Source organism: Abrus precatorius, unplaced genomic scaffold (assembly GCF_003935025.1).
Source record: "Abrus precatorius isolate BTA unplaced genomic scaffold, Abrus_2018 Scaffold5, whole genome shotgun sequence".
Lineage (NCBI taxonomy): Eukaryota > Viridiplantae > Streptophyta > Magnoliopsida > Fabales > Fabaceae > Abrus > Abrus precatorius.
Genome location: NW_020874395.1, coordinates 3,327,679 through 3,346,721, shown reverse-complemented (window position 1 = coordinate 3,346,721; position 19,043 = coordinate 3,327,679). Strand labels below are relative to the sequence as shown.

At 28.5% G+C, this 19,043-nt stretch overlaps 4 protein-coding genes across 4 annotated transcripts; all 4 read right to left on the bottom strand.

Annotated features, from left to right (window-relative positions):
• Window positions 1-1,247: 1,247 nt before the first annotated feature.
• On the bottom strand, window positions 1,248-1,661 carry LOC113868117 (zinc finger A20 and AN1 domain-containing stress-associated protein 1-like). Its single transcript, XM_027503683.1, has one exon. The coding sequence runs from the start codon at window positions 1,659-1,661 to the stop codon at window positions 1,248-1,250; it is 414 nt and encodes a 137-aa protein (XP_027359484.1).
• A 2,923-nt stretch (window positions 1,662-4,584) lies between these two features.
• LOC113868168 (zinc finger A20 and AN1 domain-containing stress-associated protein 7-like) lies at window positions 4,585-5,052 on the bottom strand. Its single transcript, XM_027503754.1, has one exon. It carries the CDS (start codon window positions 5,050-5,052, stop codon window positions 4,585-4,587), a length of 468 nt encoding a protein of 155 aa, XP_027359555.1.
• A 3,995-nt stretch (window positions 5,053-9,047) lies between these two features.
• LOC113867199 (probable galacturonosyltransferase 9) lies at window positions 9,048-12,946 on the bottom strand. The gene is made up of 3 exons (XM_027502325.1): window positions 12,512-12,946; window positions 11,064-12,299; window positions 9,048-10,885 (listed from the first exon to the last, which is right to left on the bottom strand). The coding sequence occupies exons 1-3, from the start codon at window positions 12,662-12,664 to the stop codon at window positions 10,610-10,612; spliced, it is 1,665 nt and encodes a 554-aa protein (XP_027358126.1). The 5' UTR covers window positions 12,665-12,946; the 3' UTR covers window positions 9,048-10,609.
• Window positions 12,947-18,380: 5,434 nt separating this feature from the next.
• On the bottom strand, window positions 18,381-19,043 carry LOC113867865 (basic leucine zipper 43-like). The gene has a single exon (XM_027503365.1). It carries the CDS (start codon window positions 18,984-18,986, stop codon window positions 18,381-18,383), a length of 606 nt encoding a protein of 201 aa, XP_027359166.1. The 5' UTR covers window positions 18,987-19,043.

Below are 19,043 nucleotides of genomic sequence, written 5' to 3'. Positions count from 1 at the left end.
TTTAACTTTGAATTTGGAAGGTAGTTTTTAAGACTTTTTTTATAACTCTAAAAATCAATAGATTGATATTTTTTTGTTACAAGTAAATGATAATTTTCTTTCAGTTTTAATTAGTCTATATTGATAGTTTACTATTGTTTAGGACTTTTACATTTTTTATGATATTTTTCCTTTAATTATTTTCATGTTATTTAACTCATTCATGATAATTTTTCTACTTACAACTTATATGCTTTAATGAACATAGTTTTGTTGACTCATAATTGAAATGTTTGTTTTATTATGTATTCATATAAACTAATTTTTTTACCGATATTTCGTTAAAAATGAGTACTAATTTATTTATATTAAACATATTTTTGGAATAAAAATAAATTAATTATATGTCTTCTTAAATTTATTAAATTTTGAAACAATAAATACCTTTAGAGTAATAATTAATTTTATAATATTAAATAGGACTATAGAGATAACATTTTTAAAATTAAAAAAATAAAATTTAAATTAAATATTAAATATTAAATATAAAAAAATTGCCACCTAATTAAAAATACTTTCACTTAATATAACTTTGTATATTTACCTCTGTATATAATTTATAAGTACAAATTCTAAAATAATAGATATTTTATTATATTAAAAAAGTTATGTAAAGAGATAAATATTAAAATTAAAAAAATAAATTATGAAAATTGTAAACTTTAATTGAATATTAAATTAAAAATAATTTTTAATATAAAAAATTACTTAAAATGATTAAAAAAAACATAACTAACCCATAAAACCATATAAAACAGTTAAAAAGGGTCTAATTTAAAAATTAGTACTCACTTAATGAGAGTTTGATAAACGATCCTAAAAATAATTGGGAGGAGGTGGTGTTGTCAAAGTTGGGCAGAAATTTGCTTGGATGACCCACATTTGCACTCATGTAGTAAAATTATTATGACAATAATTTATAATAATTATGCCTTAATTTATTTATTTATTTATTTTCTAAAAATATTCATTATATATATCTCACTGCGTGTAATAACATTTATACAAAATGGTTAATAACGCATCAGGCATGGATTGATAGAGAAACAAAACAGTGTGTGATATCCCATTATGATGATCAGTAAGAAACTCATAACTTATATAATGTTAAAGACAAATAATGAGTAAGAAACTCATAACTTATATAATAGTAATATTTATAATTCATGAAATATAAAAAGTATATATAATTTGTATAAATTTATACCCTAGATCCTATTTTTTAATTTATCACCAGTGCATTTAGGATTTTGTTTAGCCAAAGTTTGACGACCAGTTTCCTTTAAATCCACTTTGCATGCATGCTTTTCTGGGTATCTATGCTTTCCACAAAACAACTCTCCACAACGGCACTTAAAGCCAGTTAGTCCAACCTTCTTATTGCAGCTTTTGCACCTTTTCTCCTCACTCTTAGAGTCACTGGGAACAGTGGAAGAGCTCCCAGAAGCACATGCTTTACCAGACATAGATGATTCAAAAACATAGGTCTTACCTGTCGAACTCTTGAATTCGATCTTCAAAACGTTATTCGATTCCAGATAATCTCGGTAGCACTTTGAGCAAAGGTTTAGGTCTGTAGTTGAACCAAACAAGCCACACTTAGCACAAAGTGGTGGATCCATGTTGCTTATGTTGGTTTGGCTCAAACGAAAATTTTACAAGAAAAAGATATTGACAGGAAAATTTGGAGAAAGAACAAAATAGAGTGGGTTAATTTATAAGAAATGATGGCAAGAAGTAATATCCATAAACATATCTTATAATTAATTATAAATCATCTACATTCAAGAAAACTATTACTTATTTCCTTGCAGTTTTAATTTTAAAAACTGAGCATGCTAGACGTAAATTAGTTTCTTATTATTATTACCAATTAGTTCTACCCACGCTATATACACGGGTGTATTAATATTTGCTAATATATATATATATATATATATATATAAGCGACATTTAATAAAAAAATTCTTAGTTTAAAATACTGATTCAAAGATATATAAATAAAATGTAATAAAATATATTTTTTAATTTTAATAATTGTATAAAAAATTTATAATTTATGACCCATCCTTAAATTATATATTTAATTAATTTTATTACAGTAAATTTTTTCCAAATTTTATATTTATTTAATTAAATGTAATTGTTTTAAAATAATATACCAAATTAATTACCTTTGATCATCATGATCCAGTCAACAAAATAATAAAAATAATCAGCATTTCTCTGAAAAAATAATAATATGATTTAATTCAAGATAACATTTGCTCTGAAAAAATAATAATGAGTCAAGGCTAGTAATTTCAAAAGAAAGAAAGAAAGAGCATGATAACTTTAAACTAATATAATAAACAAAGCTTAAAATTTAATTTATATATTTAACTATCACTACATATTAAAAATATTCAAAACAAAATTTTTGCATAAAGACTGAATGAAAGATACGAGCTTGTCTAAAGAAAAACACAAAAATAAATTAAATTAAAGAAAATATAAAACCATCAATCAAATAGTATATATTTTAAATATTAAGTACAATGTTTAAAATAACTAATTTTTACTATGTATTAAAGGTCCCAAACTTTTTACCATGATTTATTTTATAAATTTTATTTTAAAAGTTTTTCTTTATTATAATCAAAATAAATATTAAAACTGAATGCATGACCAAATACGGAAAAAGTGTCTTCGTCTTTATTATTTGTTTCTATAATTTTTTTAAAATTATAAATTACTTCTAAAAATAAAAATAAAAATTAATAAATTTGTATAAAGAGTAATATTTTTATTATTATTAATAATAATAATAATAAAATAAATTTAAAATATAATGTTTTTTTTCCATTGTTTTCACTTTGAAAGTGTTATTGTTACTATTATTTGTTTTAGTATATGTTTTTTTTTATCATTCCCGTATAATAAATAAGATCTTAATGTCATGTATACAATGTCTCTTTCAATATTTTGCATGTGTAAAAATAATTAGAAATACATTTTAAATTCATACAAGAATTAAAAATTTATAATTTTGTCAAAAATATGTTACTAACCCTATTTGAGAAAGACTCGGTGATTGAATTTTTCAGTTAAAAAAAACTTAAAGTTATTAAAAAGAAAATCGACAATTTTATCAATAATTAAATAAATTAACAATAAAAAATCTATCACTACTATTTACAATGAATAAATGAGTCGTAAAAAAGGTTTGCATGATTTTTATTTTTTTAAGTTAACCATTTTTGGTCCCCAATGATGTATTAGGAAATGGTAAGGTATGTGATTAGCTACATTAGTTTTTTTCTACTAACAAAAAACTTAAATATAACAATAATTTTTAATCGCTTTTAATATCTTTAAAGGTTTTTATTTTTTCTTTTAAATACCTTTCAAAAAATATCTTTTTATCTTTTATTCATAAAAATATTATTTTTTTATTATTTTCAAATATCTTTTAAAAAATTTACACCTTTAATATAATTTAAAAAAAAAAAAAACACTACAAGAAATACATGAATATCGATCGGATTGTTGATGATTTGTATGACAGTTATAATTTGTATCTGATAGATCGTCGTGGTTGAGGTTATGCACAAGCTCTCTCTCTCTAGACATTATCTCCATTTGCATTCCTAAGGATCTTACAAAGGATACCAACCATTTAGGCCCAAACACACTCATGGTTAGGAAGAAGAGACTATGTGGTGTCGTCGAACTTAAAGGACTTAAGACTATTCATGCGATTGAAACAATTTTCTGTGTTGATGGTTTTAATCAAAATATTTAATTTGTCTATCTTAACAATTCTCCTTTTTCTTAAGTAATTTTTCTACTGTTACTGATTTTTTGAGGCTTTAACATTTTTTTTCCAACTATTAGCTGTTAACATATTTTCCATGCGTCAATAAACTTCCAAATGCAACATAAATAGACCTTTTCTCTTTTAAGTTTTCTCAATTTTTTTTTAAAATTTAATAAGGATTTCTTTTTCTTTTCTATTTTTATTCGTGGTGACCTTGATTGTAACACTCACGAACAAATTCAATAAAGCACGAGTGCACTATATTAAAAACGGCATTTCTAGCTTTATTTCAAATTGCATAAGAACCAAGTAAAATTAATGTTTCTCACACGAACTGATCAAACTTGAAAGGAATATGTTATCTTAAACTAAAATTTATAGATAGAAATATTATAGAGAAAAGTTGTTGGTGTTGGCCAATGGGTCTAACCAGTAGAGAATAGATGATATTTTGTATCCACATTTATCGTATATTAACATTAGATTTAATTTCTTTTGAGTTAATTTCATATAAAACTCACTATCTGTCGTCTCTGTTCATATATATAGCACAGGAAAACAAAAAATCAACATCATTAAAAATATACCATTATTATATAATAAAAGGAGAGATTTTTTATTTCTATGAATGGTTAATAATGTCCAATTATACACAAGTTAATAACAAGAAAGAATTGTTAAATGAAAAAATAACGAGCAAGAAATTCATCACCACAAGAATTGTTAAATTCCTAAAAATTTATAGCTTAGATCCTATGTTCTAATTTATCACCAATACATATAGGATTTTGTTTAGCCAAAGCTTGACGACCAATTTCCTTGAAATCCACTTTGCAATCATGCTCTTCTGGGTGTCTATGTTTTCCACAAAAAACATCCCCACAACGACACTCAAACCCAATTAGTCCAACCTTTTTATTGCAGCTTTTGCACCTCTTTTTCTTGTCCTTCACGCTTGAAGAGTCATAAATGGCAACACTAGCCATAGGATCACAAACATTAGTTATAAGGTTATTTGAAGAACATGGTTTAAGAGACGTAGATGAGTCAAGAGTAAAGAGCTCATCCTTCGAACACTTGATTTGACTCTTCAAAACTTCATTTGATTTAGATATTTTTTCTTTGAGACAATCTTTGTAACACTTTGAGCAAAGGTTTTTGTTTGCAGGAGAAGAAAAGAAGCCACAACCATTAGCACAAAGTGGAGGATCCATGTTGCTCACTTAGTTTGCCCTAAAGAAGAAACGCAAGGAAGAGATCTTGAAACGACGCAAATTTGTAGAAAAGAAAACAAAGTAATGCTATACCTATAGGATAGGGTATATATAACCCAAAGATAGTCAAAACCTAAATAGATATTAACTAAATACAAGTCCTAATAAAATATAAAATCCCTAAAAATAAGGAAAAATAACAATAAATGGCACCAAAACAACAAAAGTAATCCTAATTTATTCTGTATTAGAATCCTTATCTTATATGCATTGAACTAGTTAGGTGGATGGTTGAATAGATTGGGTTAGTTTATAGGGGATTATGGCAATAAGTAACATCCTCAAGCATATCTTGTAATTAGTTATAGATAATCTACAACTAAGAAAATCCAGCAATTAATGACCAGTTGCTATGCTGTTTTTACTTTAAAAGTTTGATCTTATACGTCAAATATGACGATGATGATGAAGTTAAGGAATGTCAGAAATCACTTGAATTTATTTCTTTTATGGATATGGCATTAATTAAACAATTAAAATTTTTAAACGAATTTCAAATTTTAGTATGAATTCAGCTATAGATTACTTTATTTGAGTGATTCTTTTTTTTTTTTTTTTAAGAAGTAACATAAAATAATTAGTTATTTATTATCAGTTTTTATTTTTCTAAAATATCATTTATCTTATGTTCCTGAACAAGGATATAATTGTTAGACCTTCAAATTTTAATTAAAATTACTAATCTACCTAAATTAGAGTCATTGTTCTTAAATCTGAATTTATTAGGAGTCCTCTTAAATAAAAAAAATATTTTGAAGAGCTATTTTATTCTTATTACGTTGTGTGACTTCTCTTGCATTGAACATTTAATTTTTTTTAATTCAATCTTAATTTTACTTAAAATATTTTAGTTTTTATAATTTTTAATTAAAAATTTTTAATATCTTTATTTTACCTTTTATTTTATATAATAAACATTTATTATTGCTTCTTAAAATATTTTATATTTTGTAAATTTATTCAATTTTAAAATAGTCATAATTTTTTAATTTTTAATAAAAATTATTTAATTGAATAACATTTGTGTTATGTTGAAAAAAAATCATTAATTTGAATTGATGGTCATAGATACAATGTTACTTGTAAAAAAATATAAATAAAAAACATATATTAAATTAAATTCCTAGTCAATAGAATTTTTTTTAAAATACAATTTTATCCTTTCTTATATATTAAATCAAGTTTATTTTCTTGATAGTGATTGAATATTTTTCTCTATTTATTAAATAATGACACTTGTAATTTGTAATCTCTATTTTTTTTTCTCATGTTATAAATTTAAATATTTGGAATCAACTATATATATGTGTTTGTATCAATTTTTTATTTTTACTTGATAAAATTATGCATTTTCTTGATAGAAAGAGATAAAATAGAGTAGGATGAAATAAAATAAACTAGATATGATAGTCTAAAAAGTAAAATGGGAATAGTTAAAGATAGATTAATTTGATTATATGCATAGGTGGGTATAGGGTTGCCTCGCTCCATAAGGTCGCAGTTAAATGAGTCAAATCACACAGGTCAATATTTAAATGTGCCTTATATACGAAGCTCTCTCTCACATAAGCACGTGGTTAGATGGGTTATCCCACAAATTTTTTTATTTTAAAATTTTTATTTATTAATATTTTACTTATACTTTATCATTCTTATTTTAAAATAATTAAAGTTATTAAAAGTTAATATTTTAATTTTTTTTTTTGCAAGTTAACGGGTTAGCTTGCAGGCTTGTAGGTTTACCTCATGGGTATAAAAGTCAACATGCGAGACTTACATTTAAATGGGCCACTTATTTTTATGCGTAAGCTCACAACGGACTAAAGTATGCAATATTTAGTGAGTTTTTTTAATGTGTATTATTAAATTGAAATAACTTTTTGAAATAAGTATTTAACTGTATATTACATTATTATTTTAAAATTTTAAAAATTTTAATAATTGAAAAATGAATTAATAATAATTATTTTATATTAAAAAGAAAATTATAAAATAAAATTTTCAAAATAAGAAAATTTTATTAAAAATTGAATTTTTAAATTTTAAAAAATTGAATGCAGAAGAAATTATGTAGTGTAATTAGAAAGATAATAGTTGATTAAAACGTTCTTTGTTAAAATTACTTCTAAAAATATGAAATGATTGATAACTAAGTAGGGCGTGTTTAAATATAACTATACACTTATTCGATAAGCTTTTTATTTGCATGAGCTAATAAGACCTTATTTTGATATAGATAAAAAAAAAAAAAACTAATAAAATAAGTGCATAAGAATCATAAATTATGTTTATAAACTCTTTTGAACGTTTCCTAAATTTCTCGTTCAATATGACAAAAATAATACTTAAGACAATTTTGCCAATTGTGGGTTAAAGCCATTTCATACAAAACGCTGTTAAGATAAACCAGTTTGTACATTATTGAGTAATTTATGATTTATAAACAAATTAGAGTACTTTTTAAGAATTATGTTTATTAAATTATGTCGATATAGCTGTTCGTAATCAGTGGTGAGCTAAGGATGATGGGAAAGAATAATGGTACCCTCCTGTTACTACTTACTCCTACAAGTTAATATTTTTTATAATTTATTACAATCTTTCTTATTTACCACATAACAGGTAACTTTTAACAACATTATCAAAATAATATGATAAAATTGAAATTAAAGTATAAATAAAATATTAATATATTTATAATTATTTTAACATTATTTTATTAGAATTCGTTATAAATTATAATTAATTGTGATTGTTTATTTTGTCAAAAAATGACTAATATTATGATCTATTTGATAATGCTTAACCTTATTAATAATGTGATCAATTACTTATCAGTTTTAGATATTTAATATTGATCAATGTGAAACATAGTGTGAACCTAACCTTTAAATTTATGATAAAAAATGCATAAGGTTAATAAATACAACGGTTAAGTCACATTTGCTGTCATAGAAACATATTTTATTGTTCTCTAGGTTTGTCCCATTGAGAACATAAAATTATGAGAGCGTAATTAGCTAATAGAAGATTTTGACTTCTCATTCATGAAGGATTTATACTTCACGTACGTTATTTACTTTATAATTCACAATATCTATAACAAATAAATAATTTTACAATTACTCTATAATTGATATTATAGATTCATATAATTAGATTCATAAAAATTTTATTCTTACCTTTAGTATCAGAGCTATTATTATATAATTGAGAATCCAATTATTTGTTGAATTGATATGAATTTAGATTGAATTAAGTGATATATTAAATTCTTTGACCGTGCGCTGATGAAGTTTTTGCTGCACTACTATTCATGATAAATTTTTATTATATATATATATATATATATTTGGAATAAATGTTACAAAAATTTTAAGATAGTCCTTAAAGAAAATATAGGAGTAAACAGTGGCTGTTTAAAATTTGAGTGGAGGCTTGATTTAAGAGTGTGGGAGAGAATAAACTTAATCTTGGCAATCTGAACTCATGCTTATCTTATATACCAACTTGTTGCTATTCCACCAATGTTAGACTTTGCTATCTAACAGAAGCAACCTGCAGCTACTTATGATCATGTGGATGACAAAGAAGGAAAGAAATCACAGATTATGTAAGCCACCTAACCTAGTTTTCTCGATTCATCTGCATAACAGAAGGATATTTTATTTTTGCAACTCTAAATTGATCAGTATTTTCTGGATAACACGCTGCTGTAATTAGGCAAGATATCTTGTTAATAAGGGGGACAACTGAGAGAGAAAGTTGATGTCTGTCATTTCCAAATTACCTTATGACTAGAGAGGTCTCAAGTGATGATAAAAGTTTCTTATTCATTTTCCAAATTTGCCTAGAGATAGATACCTTATGGCTAGAGATGATAAAGGTTGGCATGTGAATTTTTACAACAAAAATGACAATTTTTTTTTTTTTGGGTCAGAGAGCATGTCGTTTGGCATACCAAAACTACACATTAGTGATTAGACAATAAACATCAAATTGTTGGGTTCAGAATAAACTATCAATTTTGAGGGAAAAAAAAAGGGGGATAGTGTTAAAACAACTTGTGAGGAAATATCTTGTATTAAGAATTTTTTAGATCCCAAATGATTTTTTTGTTGCACTATTGACATGTGTATGAAGCACCTGGCTAGTTACAAAATGGAATCAACCTGAAAGCCAAAAGGGTGGACTTTTGTGTGTCAAAAATGTCTACTTTACTATAAATTCCAGAATTAACATCTCACGTCTTTTCACTTCAATTGCACCAATATTAACCCTAGTCCATACAATTTGCTGAAAGCCTCGGGCAATATATAGGCTATTGAAGTGATCAATTCCATACCTTGTTGGATGCTCTAAAACTGTTTCTGATTTCTATGGGAATATTGATCCATATTTGCTCCTAATGAAAAGCTTGTTTCACAGCTATCAATTGAAAGTGAAGATATCCAAGAGGCAATGTAGAGATTGGCAGAGTCCAGTGACTATGGCAAAGGAAGACAAGCACACATACATGACTAAACTAGTCACTTCTTCAACTTAACACATCAACACGTACATGATATATAAAAATGACCTGTATCATCTCCTGAAAGTTGAGATTGGTGTCTCATTTAAGGATGTTCCTTATTGAATTTGAATAATTTTAGGCATACTTTTGAGTGTAAAAGCTGCATTAACAGCATTTATATCCAAACAAAACAAAAACATGATACCATATTTGCCAAAGAGAGATATATTACAGAAAATTGAGATTCCTACTGAGATGGCAAATCAAGAAGTAGATTAACAGAAGAAAACAGAAAAACTAGACATCAACATTAAAGAACCATTCAATCCCTTGACACATCCACTGATCCACCAAACAAATATTCCTATAAAATGAACTATCCAATCCCTGTAAAGATCCACAGATGATGTAATCCTTAACAAAGCACACAGCAGTAAACTAAGCCAGAAAAACTACTTATCTCAAACGTTCTGTAAAAATGAAACATCCCTGGTTGAAAATGCGTTGTGCTTCATTCAAGTGCACCAAATTCCTGTAAACTATTTGCAGCTTTTCATATGGCCTTTCCCTATGATATGTAGCTTTATCAATATTGGAAATACCAGAAACGTACAAAAGAGAACATGTTACATGTATTAAATAGATAAAAAAAGTAGTGCCTTTTCAGTAAATAGAGTCAGCCACTACCATCAGCAAACAAATAAATGAAAAATATGATCCAGAACAGAGAAGGAGAAAAAAATACTACTTCGTGTAAATTTTCAAATACAGTTTTGTCAAAATTATTGCCTAGCAACTGAAAATTATCAACAGTGAAATTCTCAGATGCCATTCCCATTGTAGAAGAAACATGATGACAACACAGAACTTCTGTGTGACAAGCTACATTTAACTTGAGATTCTCAATTCCAAAAGAATATGGTAAACCACGAGTGACATGTTATCTCAAGCTTTTATCATGATACAGCACTGTGTTGATCTCAACTATAAGCCAAAATTGCACATCTGCACAAACTCCATATCATTATCCACATATTTGGTCCAGAGATTTTTGTATTGATTCAATGCAATATCAAGCCAGGGTTTCATGTTTCCATTGTAATGAATTACTGCAGCATTATTGATCTCATACATGCTAATGCTGGGATTGTATCCTAGCCCATGCACATGCCATGATTTGTCCAATGACTTGGTAGAGGAGTAGAAGGTGATCAAACCAGGTGGAAGTGTCCCCGATTTCCACAAAGTTTGGTCTTCATTCTGAAAACATAATCAAACCAAAAATTTAGTGAGTTGCTCTTGACAGTAATCCATTTAGCAATCATACAAGCGAACGGCTTGAGCAATGAGTATTATTTAGACAGTCTTTTCTTAGCAAAATAATAGGGTCAGAAACATAGCATTAGCACAAAGAAGAAAACTACAAGAAGAAATATACCTTATTCTGCCAGTAATGGTAATTATCTGTACATTTTTCACGCCTCCAAGCATCAAGATTAAATATATTCACTCCATAGGTCCAGGCACAAGATTTTGGATTGAAGCTGTCCTTGATTAAAGGATGAGAGAAATTCATGTATTGGGCATATCGGTGGAAAGATCCAAAACATATCTCAACGGCACCATTCACCTTCCCATCTAAATCAATTTTCCACAAACCTGTCAAGTCTTTTTGAACCACAACGTCATCATCCAAAAGTAAGATCCTATGCAAATTAGGGTACATCTCTGGCAAATAAAATCGAAGGTGATCTAACATTGACAGGTACTTAGCATTTCTAAATTTCAGGTTGGCATCATTTGCGGCATTTTCAGCTTGTTTCTCAAATAAAAGTTGCTGCATTTTTTCTGACTCAAGTTGCCTCAACACTGGGACATATGATGAGTTTAAGAATGTGAATTCTTCTACTGACTTTACCTCTAGAAACGCACCCCCTTCAACTGGCCTCATCTTAAACCAAACCTTCATTGCTGCAACATTCATCCTGTTCGTAACTATGTGAAAAACATGCTTCCATGGCTCTATTGCATTCTTCACCACAGATCTCACCACCACCGACACAGCTATTACATTGTCTGAGAATATTGCATAATGATATAGAGTCGGATCTTCAAACTCCGGCTTGGGTTCGTCGTCCCTATATTTCTCCGGATTTGAAATCTTCTCACCCATTAACCTCATTGCCAAACAATGCAAGCTTTTGGGAATCGATTTGGCAGAAATCAAGCTCGCCAACGCACCATTCTTCTTTGCTTTCGCAAGCGACTCATTAACGGCAAATATGGTATCCTTCAACTTCTGAATCTTAAGTTGATTATCATAATTCTCTTTCGCCTCAACAATCATCATCCGCGCAATCTTCACTCTATCCTTAACCTCCTTCTCAAACTGCCTCAACACATCCTCATCAATCGGACCATCCGACTCAAACAGCGATGCTTTATACATCGGCTTAAGAGCAATATCAGAAAAATTGCGCGCCAATTCATCAAACATCTTCAATTGCCTGGATATGTCAAGCTTGAGCTTCCTAGCGTAACCACCATAGGCATTCACTAGTGTTATGTGATCTTTAGCTTGCTGGTGTATCAAATCCACTCGGGTCCTAAGAGGGTCAGATTTCAATGCCAAAAACGTTCGATGCACGTATGCATTACCAGTAGTGGGAAGATCCTGTGACAGAAAAAACACCCTAAACTGTTACACGGGGTTCGTTCAAAGTTGTCAAATTGTAAAATCACCATGTGGGTTAGGCTTTAAACCGAATCTACAATAATGGGTCGTTTCCAATTAAGCAAATTAAAAGTGGGTTTCGATCAAAATCGAAAATTTGGCACAAAAACAGAAAAAGCCAATTAAAAGTGCATGAAAACAGAGGAACTTACAGAGTCATCGTTTGATGTGGAGGGATTGGTGGTGAAGAGCACCGAAAGAGTGGCAACGAAAAGAAGAGAAAACATGGCCGAGATGAAGATCCGGAACGAGAAGAAGCTACGAAAACTAGATCCACCTCTGCCTCCTCTCACAGCAACCGCCATTGGATCTTGAACTTAGCACCAAAAACCGTTGCTCTGTGTAAGATCCAGGGATTTGAATTGAAGAATCTGTGTTAAAAAGTTGAGGGTACTTGTGTGTGTTTTTAACTTTCATTCATTTGAATTGGTTCAATGGAAAGTGGTGTTGGCATGGTGGGTTTAGGGGCAGGAAATTAATAGGATTGGGACAAGGAGATGTGTAAGAGAGAGCATGCATGTAATGAAAGGAGTCTAGTGAGATTGTGATGTGAAAGTGTGTGTTGGGTTGTACACGGAATGTGCAGAAGTGGGCTAGTAATGTTCTCAACCTGAATTTTAGGATATCTCTCGCCTCCATCGCATTCTTCGCTTATTAATGTTTTCTTCACATTATGCCTTTTTTTTTTTTTTTTTTTAACTTTCATCATAGTTTTAATAAAAAATTATTATTTTAAATTATTTAGGAACATATTTATCGACATGACTATGACTTATTACATCTTATTTATTTAATAAACTTCAAAAACAGAATAAAATTAAAAAAAATATCATATTTTCTTGGCATGTCTTCTAAATAAACCCTTAAAATCAATAATAAAATTTGATATTAATATTTTTTATTAATTTATAAATTGTTTCCTTTTTTTTTTGTCTTACTTTCTTTCGTTTTTTCAATGTGTAATTCATGTATTCATCATCTTTTTTTTTTGTCCTGTTTATGTTTTTCTCTTTCTTAACAAGATGAGCTTAAAAAATATTTTTATTTTACACTAGATGCTAATGTTAAGTTTCAGTGCATATTAGCCAGTAGTATTACTTTGATTTGGTGCATTTCTAAGGTGAATTCATGCCAACCAATCCATTTGGTTTTTTGTTTTCTTTTTCAAAATCGAATTGATGTTTTCATTTGACTAAACAATCCGACCAAACTAAACGCAACTTAAGTGTTTTGGTTAATTTCCATACAGTTGACTTTTGATCAAATATAATTTAAGATAAGCTTACATAAATTCGTAGTGATGTAGTTCATGTGAAAAGTACATTTTACTTTACCAATTACTACCTTTTTATGGTGTATTTAACAATAAATTTGATTAAAAACCAAAATAAAAGTATCATTAATTTCTTATTATTAATGATTACCCTGTTTTTGGTCAGGCATTATCCCACAATAGAGTCAGCGTGAATCTCCTTATGCTTAAATAGCTAAACTCAAAAGCAAACCTAATCCTCTTAAATAGAAAAATAATTGAAAAACACAACATACACAATTTTTTTAATCAAATAAAATACACACCGATTTGTAGCAGATAATGTTGAAAGTTAGGCTCTAATCCATAGCAGTTGCCAAATAAATATGAGCCCAAAAATAAATGGCACTCCAAACTATAGCTTTAAACACCAAATTTAGGGCCCAAAATCCATCTTTAGAAGCTTTACCTCTTTCTAATTCTATTTCCCGTACACATTCCTTCATTGCTGCAAAGCTAGACTCTTACCTCCATTTTGATGACTCAATAAGAATATGGGATTTCGACAAAAAGAAAAACAATACAGGGAACTCAAAGAAACTCTAGCGCTCCAATGTGACTGAAGAGAAGCATCTTGGATACAAATAAGTCATATGGTCTTCTCTAATTTCAACTTAATCTAAGACTATACGTGTTAATTATGCTCTATTGCAATTGATTCATTCTTGCCACAGAAATCACAAGAACAAGAATAAACTAAAAATGAAAATTCACATGAATTTTATATATGGCATAGTATCAAAATATCTAAATTATTTCTATTAATTTTATGTTGTGTTTAAATGAAATAATAATAAATATTAAGTTATATATATTTGAATACTAAAAAGGTATTTATAGAATCCTCTGAAATTTTAATTAACTAATTTTTATATCAAATAGAATAAATTTTAAATGATATGTTTTTAGAGAGAATTTAAAAATTCTTTTATTATACTTATATTTAATTTTTTTATAATTATTATTCATAATTTTTCTCATACTTTACTTCACTTAAATAATTTTATATTATTGATTTCATATACTGTATGAATTTTAAAATTTTCTATCAAAATACAATTTTAGAGTCTGGATTTATTGATGTTAAATGTTAAGTTTGAACACTTATATCACTTAATAACTTTTGTAAAAGATGAGATTAATTAATTTAACCATTAATTTAAAAGTTTTTATTAAAATCAACTTTGTTAAATTTTATTAAAAAATAAAATTACTAAATAATTTATCATTTTACTTTAATTCAATAGGTATATATTTTAAAATATAAGTAAATATTAAATTTTGAATAACATACGTATAAATATTTTAATTTTGTAAAATTTAATATCCATAATCAAGAAAATAATATAAAATAATCAATTATATATTCAATATAAAAAGTTATTAACTAATGAAAGGATACAAATTTAATACGTTTCAACTCTTAACTCTAAATTAATGCTAACAAATATCACTACTAGAAAATTTAAAAATATAGACGGATTTATAGATAAATTTTTTTTACTATTAAAGATAAATTTTAGTATTACTGACAGATTTATAGATGGTTACAGTCTGTCTGTAATATGCGCATCGGTAAATAATTACAGACAGAAAAATTCATCTGTATTACAGACAGAACATTTATGAAATTTCAAAAAAAAATGTTTCATTTTTTTATAAACATAATTATTTTTCATTGTTCATAATTATTACAATTTATAAACATAATAAAAACTACAAAATTATATATTTAAAATTAAAAATTTATTTATAAATGTAAAATTAAAATTTCATTACAAAGAAAGAAGTAAACATCTAGAAAAATAATATAAAAAATAAAATAATATTGTATATCACTAATAATCGGCGTAATCATCTTCCAAAAAAGTATCACCATCAGTAGAGGAGGAGTCAATGATGCATGAAGCTGAAGATTGGTGGTGTTGGAGCTGGTGGAGGAGGAGGTGTAGAGGTGCTTGCTCTCATGAGTTCAAAGTATGCATGCATCTGTATATGCTGCTGCTGCACCTCCTTCTGCATCCTCGATGTCACCTTCTTCTTTATCTTCTTTTCTATTTTCTTCGCTCACTTCTTCTTCCATACACTTTCCTTACTCTTCCATATCTTTTCATTTTGCTTATGCAGTTCTTCATTGAGGGCATGGATCTAAGTGCAGACCATGTCCTCCACTTCCTCAGGTACAAGAGAAGGGGTATCTCCAGTGACAAATGCAGGAGACATGCATATTCTACAAACTTCACAAATACAAACAATCCAACAGCACACAATAATCAAGTTCAGAGAAGGATCTCTATGTCCTTCCCCCAGTCATACAATCTCTAATCCTACAACTCTATTTTATAAATTTTAAGTCTCTAAAATACATAAAAAAAAAAAAAAAACTAAACCGATTAAAAGTTAGAGTATCGTACCAGGAACATAATGATGCAAATTATTTTTTAAATGGATGCTCCAATCACTTGCAAAGGCCAAAAAACTGAAGTTTCTTGAAAGAGAGACAGAGAGAGGCGAGAAAGAGATTTATGAAAGATGAGGAAGGAGAAGGGGGAGGCGCGAATTTATGGGTTTCAGACATTATAGACCAAAAAATTTATCTGTAAATAGTTTAATGAAATGGTGTGTTTTAAAGATCTAGTTACAGACGAATTTTTTCGTCTGTAAATTCGTCAAATCCATTTACAAATGTAAAAATCCGTTTGTAAATTGTCACATGAAAAGTCGGTTAAAAAGGGAAATATTTACAGACAAAAAAAATCTGTCTGTAACTCTCGCTCCAAATTTTCCTCTCTTTTTTAAATTACAGATGAAAAAATCTGTCTGTAATTCTTGTCTATATTATTTTGCGCCAAATAGCGAGCAAATTACAGACAAATATTACAGACAGATTTTTCAAAAAAAAAAAAAAAAAATCACAAATCCGTATGTAATCAGCGCTTTTCTAGTAATGTATTTTTAGATACTTGATAACAAGATCCTTTAAACACATGATATTCTTTCATATAGAAGAGTTATCAATGGCATAATTAGAGTCTCTATGACATAATAATATTATCGAACTTTTCTAAATAATAAAATTTAATAGTAAAGCAGAGTAACATATATATTGTCTCTACATTTTCGTTAAACTTATAGAATGTATTAGAAATAGAATAAAGTAATTAGTAATCTCTAATTAACATCTAAGTTTACGCGAGATTAGATAAGCCGAAAACATGGATGAAGAGTATACATAAACAAGTCAAAAGAGGGACGTGTGAACTTGCCAACGATGACCACATAAATGCTTGTCGGTGATGATTCGTTAATACATTGATTTTCCTTTTCCAATTTATGGACTAAATTTCCACTACTTGTAATGTTTTCTGACTTTTGAACTCTTAGGCTTGTGAAGTGTCCAGTCTTATTGACCACAACCTACTGAACCAACTCATCCCATTCGGCTTTGCTTGGAGCAGCAAACCAAGCACCACCGACCTACCACCTTACTATGTGCCTATTATTTACATCTTATATTAATTAAAAATTTTGTTAACTTTGGTTCTTATTGCTCATTTTAAGCAAAAGTAATAATTTTGCATTAAAAATATAATAATTTTTAATATTTTGATGTTATTAATTATTTAACTCAATTCTAAAGGTTGAGGATTTTCTAATTGAAGTGTTGTTCTCCTAAATTTTGCAACATCAAAGGACCACAATAGGAATGTCAAAAGATACCCCCCTGCCCCCAAAAAAACAGGATAAAACATTATGGCTAAATGTTATTTTTGAGCATGTGTACACATATTTGCATTAATTTGTAATACTTTTTTCATCATCAAGAGCCATATTATAGGAAAAAGGTGCATTGGTGCCTCTGGCCAGTGCACAAATTATATTGGATCTCTATCAAAACCTGGGAGGAAAGTAAATAACCAAAGCTTCAGTTATTTTCCAATAATATGCAGTCAAGGTAGCTGTGAAAAAGATATAATATAGTGATAAGAATTATAGTGGGTGGCCTGTCCAAATGTTTTCCTTTTTATGGCAACTTTTCTATCATCAGCCAATGACCACTACAGACACCCTTTTATTTCTGTGTCATGTCCTACTCTCCCCAATCCAATTCCACCTGACATTATTACTTCCATTATTTTACACAAATCATATATAAGATTATGTTGGCTTCATATTATCTTATTTATTTATTATTTTCTTCCTTTGTTTAATTCTTTAATCTCCCCACAATTCTCTGGATATTGCTAGAAAGATGAGGTCATGAAAGATTTCTATATTGTCTTCAGGGAATGAATCATGATGCTGTTTCTGACTCTGCTGTTTTATGCTAACAATTAACCCAACAGTTTCTTATAAATAACTCTTCAACCCTCTTTACAAATTTATAACTCGACATAAAAATTAGAGATTACACACATGCACATACCCTTTAGCCATCTTTAAATGCTTACACAAGACATAAAAATTAGAGACTGCATATATGCATACACCCTTTATAGAAAGAAAGGAGATAGTGTCAAAGTAAATGAATAACTAAAGGTTCAAATTAAAAATACTCATCAAGACATGTTATTGCCATTTATCTTTTCAGCTCAAAAGGGAGGAAAAGACTACAGTTTTGGACTTCCACACAGACAAAAAAAAAAAAAAAGTAAAAGAAAAATAACTAAAGAGATGATAAAAATTTAATTTGGGCCTTGTCTTGAAATTTAGCCAAGCATGTTACTAGAGTTTGATTGGTTTGAAGAATCAGATCTGAGATATGCTGAGTTGCAAGGGACTTCATCTTCCAAAGGGGTGAAAGAAGAAGGGGAAGGACTATGTATCTGCATGTCCCTTAGCATTTGGCGAAGTTCTGAAGCTTCCTCTTTTAGCTGAGCATTCTCTTGAAGCACTTGATCATGGCTCTCTGACACATGGTTCAGCTTGTCTATGAGCTGGTGATTCTCATTTCTTAGCCAAACAACTTGTGACCACAGTTCATCAAGGTGTTTCTGCTTCCTCATGCGTGATCTACGTGCAGATTCTCGGTTTGATATCATCCTTCTGTGCTTCCTCTCATTGAGGAGACTTAGGTTTTGCTCCTCAGCTTCATCTGAAGTGGAGTTGCTGCTTATGCATGATGATTGAGGACTAAAGTCATGAACTTGATAAGGAGGGTTGTGGTTGTAACCATATAATTGGTTAGGGAATCTTTGGAATTGAAATGTGGGAATGTTGTTTTGAATCATGGTGTAGTTATTAGAAGGGTATGGAGATGAAGATGGGTTTGAAGGGAGTAAATAATTTAGCCCTGAGATCTCCCTGGCTTGCATGGTTTAGCTTGCAACCAGCAGAAGATTTATGCTATTTGAGGAAGAGTAGTGAATGAT